Raw genomic sequence first — 14,028 nt, 5'->3', positions numbered from 1 at the left:
CTGAACTCGAATCCGAAGGCAGAAAAATTCTATCATATCACGTTTTTGAAATATTCCCGTTAGAAAATCTGAAATGTCGTTTTTCAATAGTTTTTGAGGTTATGTTCATGAACGTGGTGATTTATTTTAAATAAATTTGTGACAGTTTCTAAAAGATCTAAATGTTTTCTTTTAAAGCCCGTTTAAATCTTTTCAATATCTTTTTTTTTACTTTGAGAAAACTTAAGTGGAAGTCAACTTGTTGTGTTTATCTTCTCTATACAAAAAATCGTGTATATATTTGCGTTTCATAGCAAATCTCGAATAGTTTTTTGTCAATTGCTTTCAAATTTTGAAATAACGTTTTATTCGCATTTTCGTAACTTCTTATGTCGGCGAGGTTGGTGAATACGCTATAATACACAGTAGAGTTCGGCCGGGTCAAGTAATTATATTAAAAATTTAGTATGCAGAAAAATATAATTTTTTTCTTGTTGAAAACAATATGTAAAATATTTTTAATTACATAAACAGCTTTTTGTTACTTGTTTATGGTTAAAAATTATTAAAAACATCGATATTTTTATTTTGTGATCCCCTTGAAGCTGTTTCTCAAAAAATGAATTATTTTGAGTACTTGACTCGTAGCACATAAATGTAAATATCTCTGGTAATCGCAAACAGAAGCAGACCAGACTTTGCCAATATTAAGTATAGACTTAAGGCAAAACAATATAAAAAAATTATCGATATGATTTTCAATGTTTTTTTTTTAAATTAAGTTTAATAATTAAAAAAAAATTTTTTGGCTATTTATTACAGAAATTTTAATAACTCATATATAATTTTATAAATTTAAATTTTTTTTGTTGTACGTTTTACAACAACACTCAAATAAACAAAATAACATTTACAAAATTTTTCAAACATTCACCAAACGTGATATACATATACACTCTCAAAGCTTCGCATAAATTTCTCAAAATATTTTCGATTTCCGAGGTACTCATGTTTCGGATCATATTTTGAATACATAACCTGGGTTATTTTGTAAGATAAATATGTTTTCATATGAGTTGACACTTCTAAATTATATTTTAATAGCAAAAATATTAGTTTTTAACAAAAAAAAAATTATTTATAATAAGGGGACGACACACTGTGAGAGGGGTGAAAGGACGGCGCCTTGCGGCGTCCCTCTACTGACAGATCTTCTTGCAGAGGAGTTGCCCAGTTTTGAATTGATGAATTGCGTGATGGTTAGTGCAATGGACTATGACGCCAAATGTTTGGGTTCGATTTAAAAAAAAAATTTAGGGGTACTACCTCTTGCATTCCTTGACAAAGCCTTCAAGAGTATCATTGTCATGAAAAAAGTACATCTCTGTTAAACCGTTCGGACTCGGCGATAAATTGTAGAGGCCACTTCGATTCTTGCAAATTAATTGCACAAACACAAGAAATGTTGTAAGTCACTAGGCCTTGTTCCTTCATGGGTTGTCGAATGTATGACATGTCGTGCCATAATATATGAGTCTGAATACAATGGGCTATACACAATTTATTTAGAATTTTGAACTATTTGAATCAAAATGCTTAACATTATTTGTTAAAAGCTTTAAGTTAAAGTAACTGGCCGAGTCCAAACCGTATCACCTAACATAACTTTTGAAGGCTTTGATTTGATGTCATAAAAAGTTAAATGACATTTAATTCTAATCAATCAGATATCAAAGCATATAAAAATTCAGAACTTAAGCTCACTTTACCAACTGATTGAAACCACTCAAAAGTATTGCAGTGAATTTAATTTTTATTCAATTTACTTCTCATTAACTTTACAGACGGAATATTATTACCTGTTTAATTTTTAATATCTATTTTGCAGTTAAAGTATTTAATCACTACATTAATTATTAAAAATAAAAGATAGTCAAAAGAAGTCATTGAACTGCGTAGGAAGTGAATCCGTTACTCATTGACTTCATTTTTTGTAAATCTGGTCAGTGGAACCAATATTTGCCTTAGCTTTATTCAAATGATCATGCACCAAAACTTATTTTCTCTGAAAAAAATTACCAATTGTGTGGCTCTTATTGTGATTTTTGATCAGCGATCGTCAATTGTCAATCAATTTCACATTCGTTTAGATATCCTGTTACTATGTTGTATGAATATATTTGTGTTGTTATAATCATTTGTTAAAACAAGTCTGATGACAAAACCTCTTCTCTCTTTTGTGTCTATTTATTTGTATCTTCTTTTTGTTTGCACCATCACACATTTTGAATAATGCATATACATTCTAATCTTTTAAATAATATGATAACAATAGGCACATGTCAGAAAATCTAAATTTAAAAAATTCTCGCATCAAAGATTCATTCATATAAAGTGATGATGATACGACTATGTTTGTTTACTTGTATATATTTACTTGAATGAATAATCGAAAAATTAAAATTTTTCTTGCAGCTTTCAAGACAAACATAATGTACCTTTGCTGAATCACAATCACAAGGAACAAGTTGAATAAACTGGATTCTAAATTAATTATTTGCATAAAAATAAGATTATTGTTAAAAGCTCGATTTAAGCGTAGTAAGGTCACGGTTATGTCGCTATTTCAATGTTAAGTTAAATATTGGCATCAGTTAATCTAAAAGTTCTTTGTTACAGTCGAACACAGAATAAGTTCCTAAAACACATTTTGAATAATAAATAATGGTTTAATAAGTTGCAATAATAGTTTAAAAGTCTAAAGAAGTCAATCATGAATACCCAACCTAGTTTCTGCTGCGTAAGAGTTTTCCTGAAATTAGTTTCAGCTGAGATTTACTATAGTAACGACAGTGATAAACCAGTTTCGGCTAAGAATTTAGCAAAAACTTAGCAGCAAACACTAGAGCCCAAAGATGCACTTATAATATATTGCAAAGCTTGTAACTAAAGCTTTCATACAGATGTTTTGAGTGATGATTTACTTCTCACGTTCACTGTCCAAATAAATAATACTGAGTTATTAAATATTCTATAAGAGCTGTCAAGCCTAGATAATAATCAAGTGAATTACAAAATTACTTCCAGGCCATATCGTCGCCGCCGCCGTAACAGAAAGTGATATATCAATAACAACAAATTCTTTCTGCGTCAAAACACCGCACACACGAGTATTCGTACGTGACTTCTTTCATTTTTAATATTTTTTTTTTTCAATTTGTTGTTCCACACATGTGTGAATGTATTTCTGTAAGTTTTGTAAGCTCAAACTCTTGCGGTTTTTTGACGCATAAATAAATATATAATTATTATAAAGCTGTAACCGAGTCTCAGCTCAACTCAGACACAAACACCATTTAACAACACATTTATGAGAATTGAGAGAATGATTTGCATTTTTTTTTTTTTTTTTCTCTATTTAAATATTTATTTATTTGGCTTTGGTTGACCACTATTAATACTTTCGAAATAGTGTGTGTCAAGTTCTACAAAATACAAAAAACTATTCACTTTGTGTTGTTACGTCAAAAGCTTTTGATTTGAATGCGCACGCAGTAACATTTATCTAATCCACATAGTAAGAAGGTTCCCTTTTATTTCATTTCTTTCTTTCTTTTTAAAAAAATATATAAAAAATGGAATATTTAACAATATCGGTCACGTTATTCTCAATTAACATTTCGGGACAAAATGCTAAAAACATTTTTTGGAATTCTAAAGGACTTTGTACGGTGGTGTTCTAAATAATTTGATTTTTTTTTTAAAGAAAATTAAAATTAGCTTCTAAGTAAAACGAGAATAGAATAACAATTGTCCAGACCGTCAAAAGGTCATTGTCTCGCACCGGGGTATGTATTTGATCATGAAACTTGCAAGAGATTTGTTGATACAAGCATACCGGTGAGCTGAAAAATCGCTAAAAATAAACCACTATACTGTGTCTCTATTATTTGAATTAGAGTATTTAGGCATCACTTAATTCTATCTGTTCATCAGTTTTCATAAAAATTTAAGCTTTAAACAAAGCTTTAAGTCCGTTTAGAATGGAGGGTGTATTGCTTGAGTTTTCTGAATCTCAAATTTATATATTAACTCTGATAAATTTTGAATGGACGAATCGGTTCATTCAGTTTTAAGAGTTTTCAGTTTCAATGACATTACTTTAAACTTAATGAATTACAATTTCCTAAAGAAAAGATCTTCATATTCTTGTGATTTTCAATTTTTAGCGATCTAATCAGATTTTTCAATTAAATTATGCGAAATGACTTTGTTATTATTGTGTAGCTAGCTTAGTTTATGATTCTTGATAAGAAATAAGACTAAGGTCCAATTTATTCACACTCCATTAAATTTAAAGTCGCCATTAAAAAAGGGAAATTTTAAAATTTGTATGCGATTTGACAGTTTTATAATTTTTAATGGAGCCTTTAAAAATAATGGAGAGTGAATAAATTGGGCCTAAGACAACGCACAAAGAAACAAAAAAGGTGTGATAGTATATTGATAGTGAGGCTGACTATATTTACACAGACATTCTTTATTTGTTGACTATACTTATGACGACATTATTTGTTATTTATATTTAGTTTACGTTTTTATTGAAACTATCAACAAGTTTTTTTTTATTCAATAACCTCCCTTTATTTAAGATTTGCAATTTAATACTTTCGTAATAAGGCGTTAAAATAAGTGTTGTAATTGCGATTGCCGATTGTCAATTGTATTAATCAATTCCAAGTTCGGTATTGCGTAACTCGATCAACTGAAATATAAATTAATTTAAAGGAAAACAAATCAATTGCGATTTATTTTTCTACCTTATGATTTTCTACTCGGATAGTTCTAATTTGCTAGCCTTAGTTTTTCATAGTAATTTCTACATGAATTTCCAAGTCTTTCGACCTATAGTGTCGCACACAATATTGTAAAAAAATTGAAAAAAAAATACTAAAAATACTCGAATTTTAGAACATTATAATAAAATAAATATCATTATCCGTATTTTTTGAGAAAAACTAAAAAAGCAGAATTGTTAGAATTACTTGCAGCATTATGTATATAAAATTTTATAAAAATCTTTAGATTTCGAGAAAATTGCAATTACTCGAAAATTTTGTATCGGGGGTAGACTTTTTAAGCTAAAATAAATCATAACCGAATGCGTTGACTCGTTTGGGCCTAGGCTCGATGTACAGTAGATTCACAGACGAGCCGACGAACAGACCAACCGACGGTATGACGAAACCCAACTATTTAAACTTCTCCACCATCGTAATGTTGGTTTTGATTAAAACCTAGAAATTATGTAAATTTGCAAGTTAAAAAACTCTGTTGAAACATGCGAGATTATTTTTGGAGTCGATGAAACATCTCACTGATCAATAGTTGCAATAATAACAAGAAGCACTTTTGTTTCACACTAGCAATCGGTTTATCTGTCTAAGAGTGAATGTAATAACTTACCTGATGTCGTTAACGCTGCTTGTAACATACCGTTGACTAACGCCTAACGCCGTCCTAAAGCCTTGTTGCTTTTATGTGTTTTGGTAGCAGTAATCAGCATTTCTCTGTTTAGGGATTCTAAGCCATTTTGCTTTTACGTCTTAACGCTTTAATAAAATTACGCCTTTCTGGCATGCTACTATAAACTTCTCTCATATTTATGTAATATTTACGTAATATGAAGGTCTCACAGCTGTAACGGATCAAGAAACAAAAATAAAAAATTTAAATCTAGTACCAAAACTTGCGCAAGGTTTAACTCATCTGTCATTAGTTTGGTCAAAAAGTGTTTCGTTTCAAATTTTTATTTGTTCAAGAAAAATTTTCCCCATAAGATTCAATGGTAGCGTATTATATCTTCGAATTCACTTTTTGTGACTTGATTCACTTCAGCTCTTAGCCCTCCATATTATCTCCTCTATTGCGACCTTTAAGTTGTTTTCTTCCCGAAATCCTTGCTCAAAATTCAAAAGGCAAGCAATGACTTTTTCATGTGAGCTACTAACTTTTTTTTGATATTCCACAGCACAGCGTAATCTTCTGGAATCTGTACGAAATAAATACCCAAACATTTAAATTCCAAACCAACGAAAATGTTCTGAATTTGGGGTGTAATTTCATTTGTTTACTTTTTTTTGTTCACTTTCAACAGCTCTAGAATCAATTGTTGGCTTATTACTAAACAAGAGAAAACGATATTCAAATCAAGACAACAAGCTATTAATCGGAATGACCATGTCCATCGGTGTATCGAAGAATGTTTGACTTAACACTTTTATCTTTAGTTAAAAATAAAAATAAACGGAACAAAACATTACTTAAAGGCCATTCGATCGACATTCCATTGGACAACTATAAAAGTTCAAAAATAATCACCGACCATGATTCCATGTTTGATGAAATACTCAGTTTAAAGGAACTTGCTCTATCCATTTAGATCACTTGTCACTCTTCTTGAATCTAGATAATACAAACATACTATTTATATCAGATTTAAAACACTACACTACTAGAGGCCAATTGAAGTAATTTAAAGTTAGCAACTGGCGCACTAGATTCCAGTTGACAATTCATTTACAAATTTTACGCATCATACCGTACTAGTAAAGAAATACTGCAAAAATCCTATTCCAAAAACAATTTTTTTTTTCTCACTCAAACCAGGCATTTGTTAACAATTTTCTTTTTTGTACCATTGCAGCAAATATGGAAAAAGAAATTGAAGTCGAAGCTGCCATTGCTGGTGGTGATGAACCATTCCTTGGATTACTAGACATTATTCTGCTGGCAGTTTTAATGGCTGGTGGTGCTTGGTATTTCATGAAAAACAAAAAGAAGGAACCAGAACCAATTCACACATATTCCATACAGTAAGTTGCATAGAAAATATAATAAATTCTCTTGAAATTTATTAATTTTAATTTTCAATTTCTTTTATTAAAGACCAACAACAGTCACAACAGCAGTTGCATCTGAAAATTCATTTATTAAAAAATTAAAAGCTTCTGGTCGTAGTTTAGTTGTATTCTATGGCTCACAGACTGGTACTGCTGAGGAGTTTGCTGGTCGTTTGGCCAAAGAGGGTATTCGTTATAAAATGAAGGGTATGGTTGCTGATCCTGAAGAATGTGATATGGTAAGAAATTTTAATATACATAATTTTGTTTTTAACTAATTTGAAATAAATTATTTTGTTTTGATAGGAAGAACTTTTAAAAATGAAAGACATTCCAAATTCATTGGCTGTCTTTTGTTTGGCAACATACGGCGAGGGAGATCCCACAGATAACGCTATGGAATTCCATGATTGGATTCAAGGCGGCGATGCTGATATGACTGGTCTTAATTATGCAGTAAGTACAATATTCTTGTTATACGATTATGGTCTTTGACTTTAAGTTTTGAAGTTCCTTTTGATTTTAATGTAATAAATAACGGAGGCTTTCTTAATCTTTCTTTTACATAAGTATCTTTAGAGTGATTTTTTTAGAGGCATTGAACTTTTTTTTAAATAAACAAAACAAATGCAATAGAATGCCCTTATTAGCTCACAAATTTCATGGCATAATGCCAGCCTATCTTGCACCGAGCATATTAGTATTATTTCGTTAATAGTGCGGTTGGCGTTTGTCATAAAACGATAAGAAAACGACTTGCTCTAGGATTGCCAAATTCTGTTAAATTTAAAATTTAACTTCGCAGTTTACTCAGTTCTCCACTTACGTCACGCCCAGCATAATCTTAATGGGATGTGGCACCATCTTGTTGGAAACATTTTTCTTCTAAATTCTTTTCAAAGATATGAAGAATACAAAATCAAGAATCATTTGTATGTAGCGATCAAAGACAAATGGGCCGATGACTTCTTCGGCATGTAAACCCCACCGCAAAATGATTATTTCGACATGTAATGGAGTTTCAAGAGCCGCATGAAGATTTTGCTCATTACACAAACGACAATTCAGCTTGTTTGCATACCCGTTTAAGCAGAAATTAAATGAAATGTAACTTAAAAAAGTGCTATATAAGATGGCGAACTGAACTTCGAAGATAAATTTCCACTGTTTGCAAACGTTGTTCTAATGTTAATCTTTGCATGGTAATTTGACAAGATATACAAAAACCAGACAAACTTCATTAGTATGACACCTAGTTTGATAGTCATCTGGGAACCGAACCCAGACCCCTAAATTCATGGTCGATCGAACTAACCATAGCGCCACGGGGCACTACAGTTTGATATTTATCCTTATTGGAAAATCTATGCCTAAAAAAAACCGTTATATTAGTGTAGTCAAACAAACATTTGGTAACATCATATATATTATTACGGTTGTCGAACACCCTTTACCGGGACTTACACCGAACAGATTTTAATAAATTATATCTTAAAAAAAGGCGAATTTCTGCCGCCAGAATCTGGCAAAATATAAATATTTAAATGTTTATAATTTTTAAGAAATCTTAATTTGTTTAAAAAATAATATTCCAGCCAAAATGAATTTTAAAATGACTTTTTACCACTTTCCAATGAATCTGGAAATGTTTGACATGGCGTGTTCCTGTTCACATTAGGGGTGTTCGTATATCATTAGTTCGTATCATCAGGGGCGTTCGTTAGGCGAGTAAATTCTCCGATTTGCTTAAAAATTCTGATGGTTAACATTTTAAGCATTATTATACAAACAAATTGCAGATAAGTTTGGACAAAAATATGAAACCTGTCAAATTTTAGAAGTGGGGATGAAATCCTCTCAGAGAAAGAAAAAATTGTTCAAAAGTACGCAAACTCTTTTAGGACAAAATTATCATTTATTTAAAGAAAAAAAGAAGGCACTAGCTTTTGAAAGATTTCAGACTTTTGTCCGAAGAAATTTTTGGGCAGAAATTTGCAAGAAGAGGGGCTCTCTTTTTTGTAAAAAAAAAAACTACACAGTTTCAGTCTAATCAAACAGGAATTGGGTTAAAAAAGTTGAAAAAAGGAGAATTATTTCTGTTTTTGGCAGTACCTAAACAGCCCTGTTACATGTAACATTAGTTATACATTTTTATTTCATTTTTGGCACACAAATTGAAAATGCCAACTTTTGAGGTTCTGGGTAGTCAACCTCCGTAAAAAAAAGATCACTCAAAAGTTTTATTTTGTATTTAAGTGCCTTATATCATGTTTTCACTAAAATCCAAATGAGATATTTTCGTAAACTATTTCATTTTGAATGTCAAATGGTTAATGGTAAATTGCTAATCCTCATCGAGGTAAAATGGATCGAAAGATTAATTTGAAATTAAAGGCCCCCACCCATAGAATCCGTTCCACCCGTTGTGTCAATTAATCCGTTGAAATTGAAGGATGGGACAGAAAGGGGTGACCCAAAGAAAACGTTGCATGACGGATTGCTTTTTGACAGCTCACTTTAAATTCCAAGGTGTGTTCGATATTTTCTCGATGAATGTGCACTAAGGAAGTTCTGATGCAAGAAATTGTTAACTATTATCGTTGTTCTTTTTTTTTAATAAAATAAAATACGCTACTAGACTTTATGTATGTACTTGCTCTTCAGTTAAAAACAATTTTTAATAACAGATTATCATTTGTAGATATGACTTTGGCATAGTAAAATTGAACTCTACAACAGAATTTTAGTATTTAATTGATATAATTTATTAGATATATCATTAAATGTTACTTTTATTACATTTTCTTCACAAATAAACAACTAAAGTTCACAATTCATAAAATCAGAAAAGAAAAGAACACAGTTCTTAGTTCTGAAATTCCCCGGTGTGCACTCCGAAACAGAAAATCGAACTGATCTATTGTTGACAACCAATGTCAAAGGATACGACAGATGAAAAAGTAGAAAGTTGGGCTATTTCTTCCGTCGAATTCGTCAAATACAAATAATTGATTTATTTTATTCATTTATCACATAATACGATATTTTGATAGGAATAATTATATTCCACATAGTGTAGTTCCGATAACCAATGAAAGATACAAAATATTTTGCTTATTTTTTACTTTGGTGTACTTAGCGTAGTTCCTTCAACATCAAGTGCGGTCCTACCTTTATTTTAATTATTCTTTCAGATCATTGAACACTTCTACATAAGATGTTTCCAAAATGATTGGAAAGTGGAAGTGTTCATCGCTTTTGACAGGATCTTTGGAATAAGTTCAGTGGGGAACTTCCAACGATTGTCAGTATAAGAAAATAGTCAAAAGAAAACAGAAAAAAAAATGTACAGCTATAGCTGGGATGGTGAAGACATAAACAAACAAAAGGAGGCGCGAATTGTGATAGAGTTTTGTGAATTTAGTTCGTGTTTTCCAAAATAAATATGTAAAATTAATTAATTTTTTTTAATTAATCGGAAATAAAAACTTTAAATTTGAAAACAATCGCGAAATATAAAAGTTTTTGTGGTTAAATGATTTCGAACACACAGTGTTTGTTGTAAGTGTGTGTGACAATATGTTTTTTGTTTACATTTTCCCTGCCGAGATATGTCAAATTAGAAAAGGAAAAGACAAAGATAGTTTTTGGAATTTCCCTTTATGAAAAAAAAACACCGCCAGAAACAAAACAATAACAAACGTTTAATGGCGTTTTTACCTATGTATGTACATATATAGTATATACATAATGTACATAAGAAAAAGGCCGTAATATTTGAAGGCTCCAGGGGAAAAACAGCACAAGTCCATTCCAACTCATTTCGAGAAAAATGCATTTTTAAATTTTGTTCTCCATACAACTTAGTACTTAAAGCACACAATTTATTTATTTTTTCAGCAAGGCTTAAATTTGTTTTATAAAAGTAAGGATGCCATCAGATAGTGGTCAGTAAATACTACAAAGACCTCATCATTCGTTTATTTTTGACAAAAAGTGGACATGTGCCGTTTTTCCCCTTCACCCTTCATTTGCTCTTTGCGTGCTATAGGGGCGTAAGTGTTGCACCCCTATTACGATTGTCAACTATCAATTCTTTGCCCCTGGGTAAAAAGGACTTACATAAATGATAGTTTACCAGAAAATCCGATTGAAGTTGAAAATCGATGAATTTTTGAGCATTGATCCTCTTATTTTTATAAGAAAGAGTTACTCTTAATTTATGTTTTTGATTCTCTTTTCATCAAAACCCGAAAGTGCAATTTTGTGACTTAACCTCTTTGTAGCCGGAAGCAAAGAATTTATAGTTGTTAAAAAAAAATTCGATCTCTTATTTGCTTTGAAAAAAATTTGAAAACGAAGAATGATGCTAACCGTGAAATGTAACTGAAAAGATCCATTAAAAAAATGACCAGTTTTCCCCCATTTCGATTTTAAAACATCAAATTTCAGTATTTATCAACTATCAATTGATAGTTGACAATCGTAATAGGGGTGTTAGGTCCGTTAAGGTACTTCCTAGGCTAAAATATGATAAGTGGCTATTAAAAATGAAAAACAATTAAATCACGTAGGTAGATACGAATTTTAAAATTTCCACTTTTGAATAGCGATATAAAATTTAATGGAGTGTGAATTAAATGGGTCTAAGATAATTTTTGGAAAAGCCCAATACAACAGCAAAGAAAAATCGTCAAAGGAAAAATTGTCGGATGTAAGAATCAGACAGAAACCTTACGTTCAACAATTTTTTTATTGACGATTTAAGGTGGTGAATGCATGATTCAACATCGGTTCAAGTTCTTCAAATTGACCAAGTTTGAGATATTAGTTGCGGCAACCTGTTTGAAATAGAGTTAATTATAAAATGTATGTACAACTTAGGGAACCTACACTGAAAATAATAAATTTCGTAAAATTACGAAAATCGTTTCATACACTACATTTTCGTTGGCCCAACGAAACTTTCGTTGGCTCAACGAAAATATGTAATTTTTCGTAATATGAAAACCTTCATCAATTAATGAAAACGTTTCATACACTTTTTCTCCCTTTTTAGTGCCAAAAAATCCAATTCAATGAAAAGATTCATCAATTAACGAAAAATTTCATACTCATTTTAAAGAATAAAAATAAGAATTTTTTCCTTACTTTATTAAAGTTTTAATTAAGTAACGAAAAAATTCATTAACTTATGAAATTCAACATTAACTAACGAAAATCTTCATAATCTTATGAAAATTCTTCATATACTAATGAAATATTACATTGGCTTATGAAAAAATACATCAGTTAACGAAAAAAATCGTTGCCTTACAAAAAAAAAACGTAGACTTGGGTGCATTTCTGTTTTAATGATGAAAAATTGAATCTTGCTTTATATAGTTCACATTAGGTTTTTGTTTAAAAATCTATGTAAGCTGAGCTGAATATAAAAAATATTTGCGTATTGACAAGGTGTCTCACGATAAGTCGGACTCATCAGTTGACTTAAGTGAGCTCCACCGGGTCGAAACGCCAATTTTTGGTTTGGACTATATTAAATTAATAATTTAACAAGGCCAATAAAAAAATACAATTAATACAACGAAAAGTTTCGTTAGCAAACAAATATTTTTTCGTAATTTAATAAAAATGTTCATTAAATTTACGAAAAAATTCGTTAGCTAACGAAAGTTCTTTCATAAATTAATCAAAAAATACATTGACTAACGAAAAAAATATCACCGTGGTTAATTAAATTTTACGTTAATCGATGAAAAATTTCGTAAAGTGATGTAAAAATGCATTAACTCTCGATCAAAAATTTTTATGAAAAATTTCATTAAAATACTACAGTTTTCTTCATTAACGTATGAAAGCCATTTCGTTGAGCCAATTAAATTTTTCATCGGCTGAAAATTAATTAAATTTTCGTTGGCTCAACGAATTTTTTCGTTGTATTTACGTAAGGATTTGGTTCAGTGTAGAATTGCTAAATTTAATGTGCCATATTCATAGCTGTTTAACTTAAACTGTGGCTAATCCAATGTATTTTAAATGGGATAAACACGAGTTTTTTAGTAATTCTCGACTTTTTAAAAAACACACTCTGCATTTACCTTTGTACCTACCTACCTATACTTTCTTTTTATTTAAGCATGCGAGAAGTCTCGCACGGGTAAGCTAGTATTTATTTTATTGGTGCTTAGTTTGAAGATGCATTTGTTTTTCTTTGAAGCCTATGTTCCTTTAAAAGTCCGTAGGAATTACAGTCATAATGTTCAGAGTGTTACTATAGGTTTGGTGGTTTTACTTTTATCCAGTTTCAGCAAGTAAAAACACATACAATAACGAAATCATATTGTACATTATGTGACTATGTAAATATTTACTGAACTGACTATTCTCTTGAGCTTAAATCCCACTAATCGCTAAAATTTCAAATAACTCATGTGTCGCATGCGTAATACAATTTCCAAGATATCTGATAAGTAGCGCGATTAGATCCCATAGGCATTACCACTATTTACTTGTGATCTACAATCTGCATCAATAACCTTGTCATCTATCTTTGAACTCCCAAAATGTTTATGTGTTCCAATAAAAACTGCATACATATTATTGTATGATTATTCATCATAGATTTGAACTTTCACTTTAAAATGAGCAATCAAAAATAATGCCTGATGCTAGGTGTGTTTTGTGCTATTTTTATCTCTTTACCTGACCGTATATTTAATATTGCAGTCAATTAAATAAATTTACTTTTGTCATTCAGATTAAAATGTTTATAATAATTCAATAATACACCAATACTTTTAGAAAATTTTCCTTGATGCGATTGTATGGCTGCTAGACGAATGATAAGAACAAATTTATTAAATAACACTTGTTTGTTGTTTTTTTTTTATTGCAATAACACATGCTTTGTTATCTGTCGAGATACCTACATTTTTATATTTGAAAATGATTATTTGTTTTTAATAAATTAGGTGAGGGAAGAAAAATGGTTTATGGACATTTTATTTAATCGGTTCAAAAAATCCGATAAATTCCAAGGATAAAGTGCCAAAATATAATATTCTAAAGTTTATTAGATTGATAAGTAATAGAACGTGCCTTATTATCTGATTGTAAACGCCATCGATTTATATAAAAAGATGCC

At 30.4% G+C, this 14,028-nt stretch overlaps 1 protein-coding gene across 3 annotated transcripts in view; it reads left to right on the top strand.

Annotated features, from left to right (window-relative positions):
• LOC129911376 (NADPH--cytochrome P450 reductase) overlaps window positions 1–14,028 on the top strand; it is a 45,776-nt gene that overhangs the window by 16,557 nt on the left and 15,191 nt on the right. For all 3 annotated transcript variants that reach the window (XM_055989163.1, XM_055989164.1, XM_055989161.1), the window contains exons 2-4: window positions 6,686–6,854; window positions 6,928–7,120; window positions 7,188–7,337. In XM_055989163.1, the coding sequence (XP_055845138.1) occupies window positions 6,691–6,854; window positions 6,928–7,120; window positions 7,188–7,337 (507 nt within the window). In that variant the 5' untranslated portion in view covers window positions 6,686–6,690. The remainder of the gene's footprint in view (window positions 1–6,685; window positions 6,855–6,927; window positions 7,121–7,187; window positions 7,338–14,028) is intronic.

The sequence above is a fragment of the Episyrphus balteatus genome, chromosome 2, assembly GCF_945859705.1.
Source record: "Episyrphus balteatus chromosome 2, idEpiBalt1.1, whole genome shotgun sequence".
Classification (NCBI taxonomy): domain Eukaryota; kingdom Metazoa; phylum Arthropoda; class Insecta; order Diptera; family Syrphidae; genus Episyrphus; species Episyrphus balteatus.
Note: the sequence above shows the minus strand (reverse complement) of the source record. Positions and strands in the feature narration are given on the sequence as shown.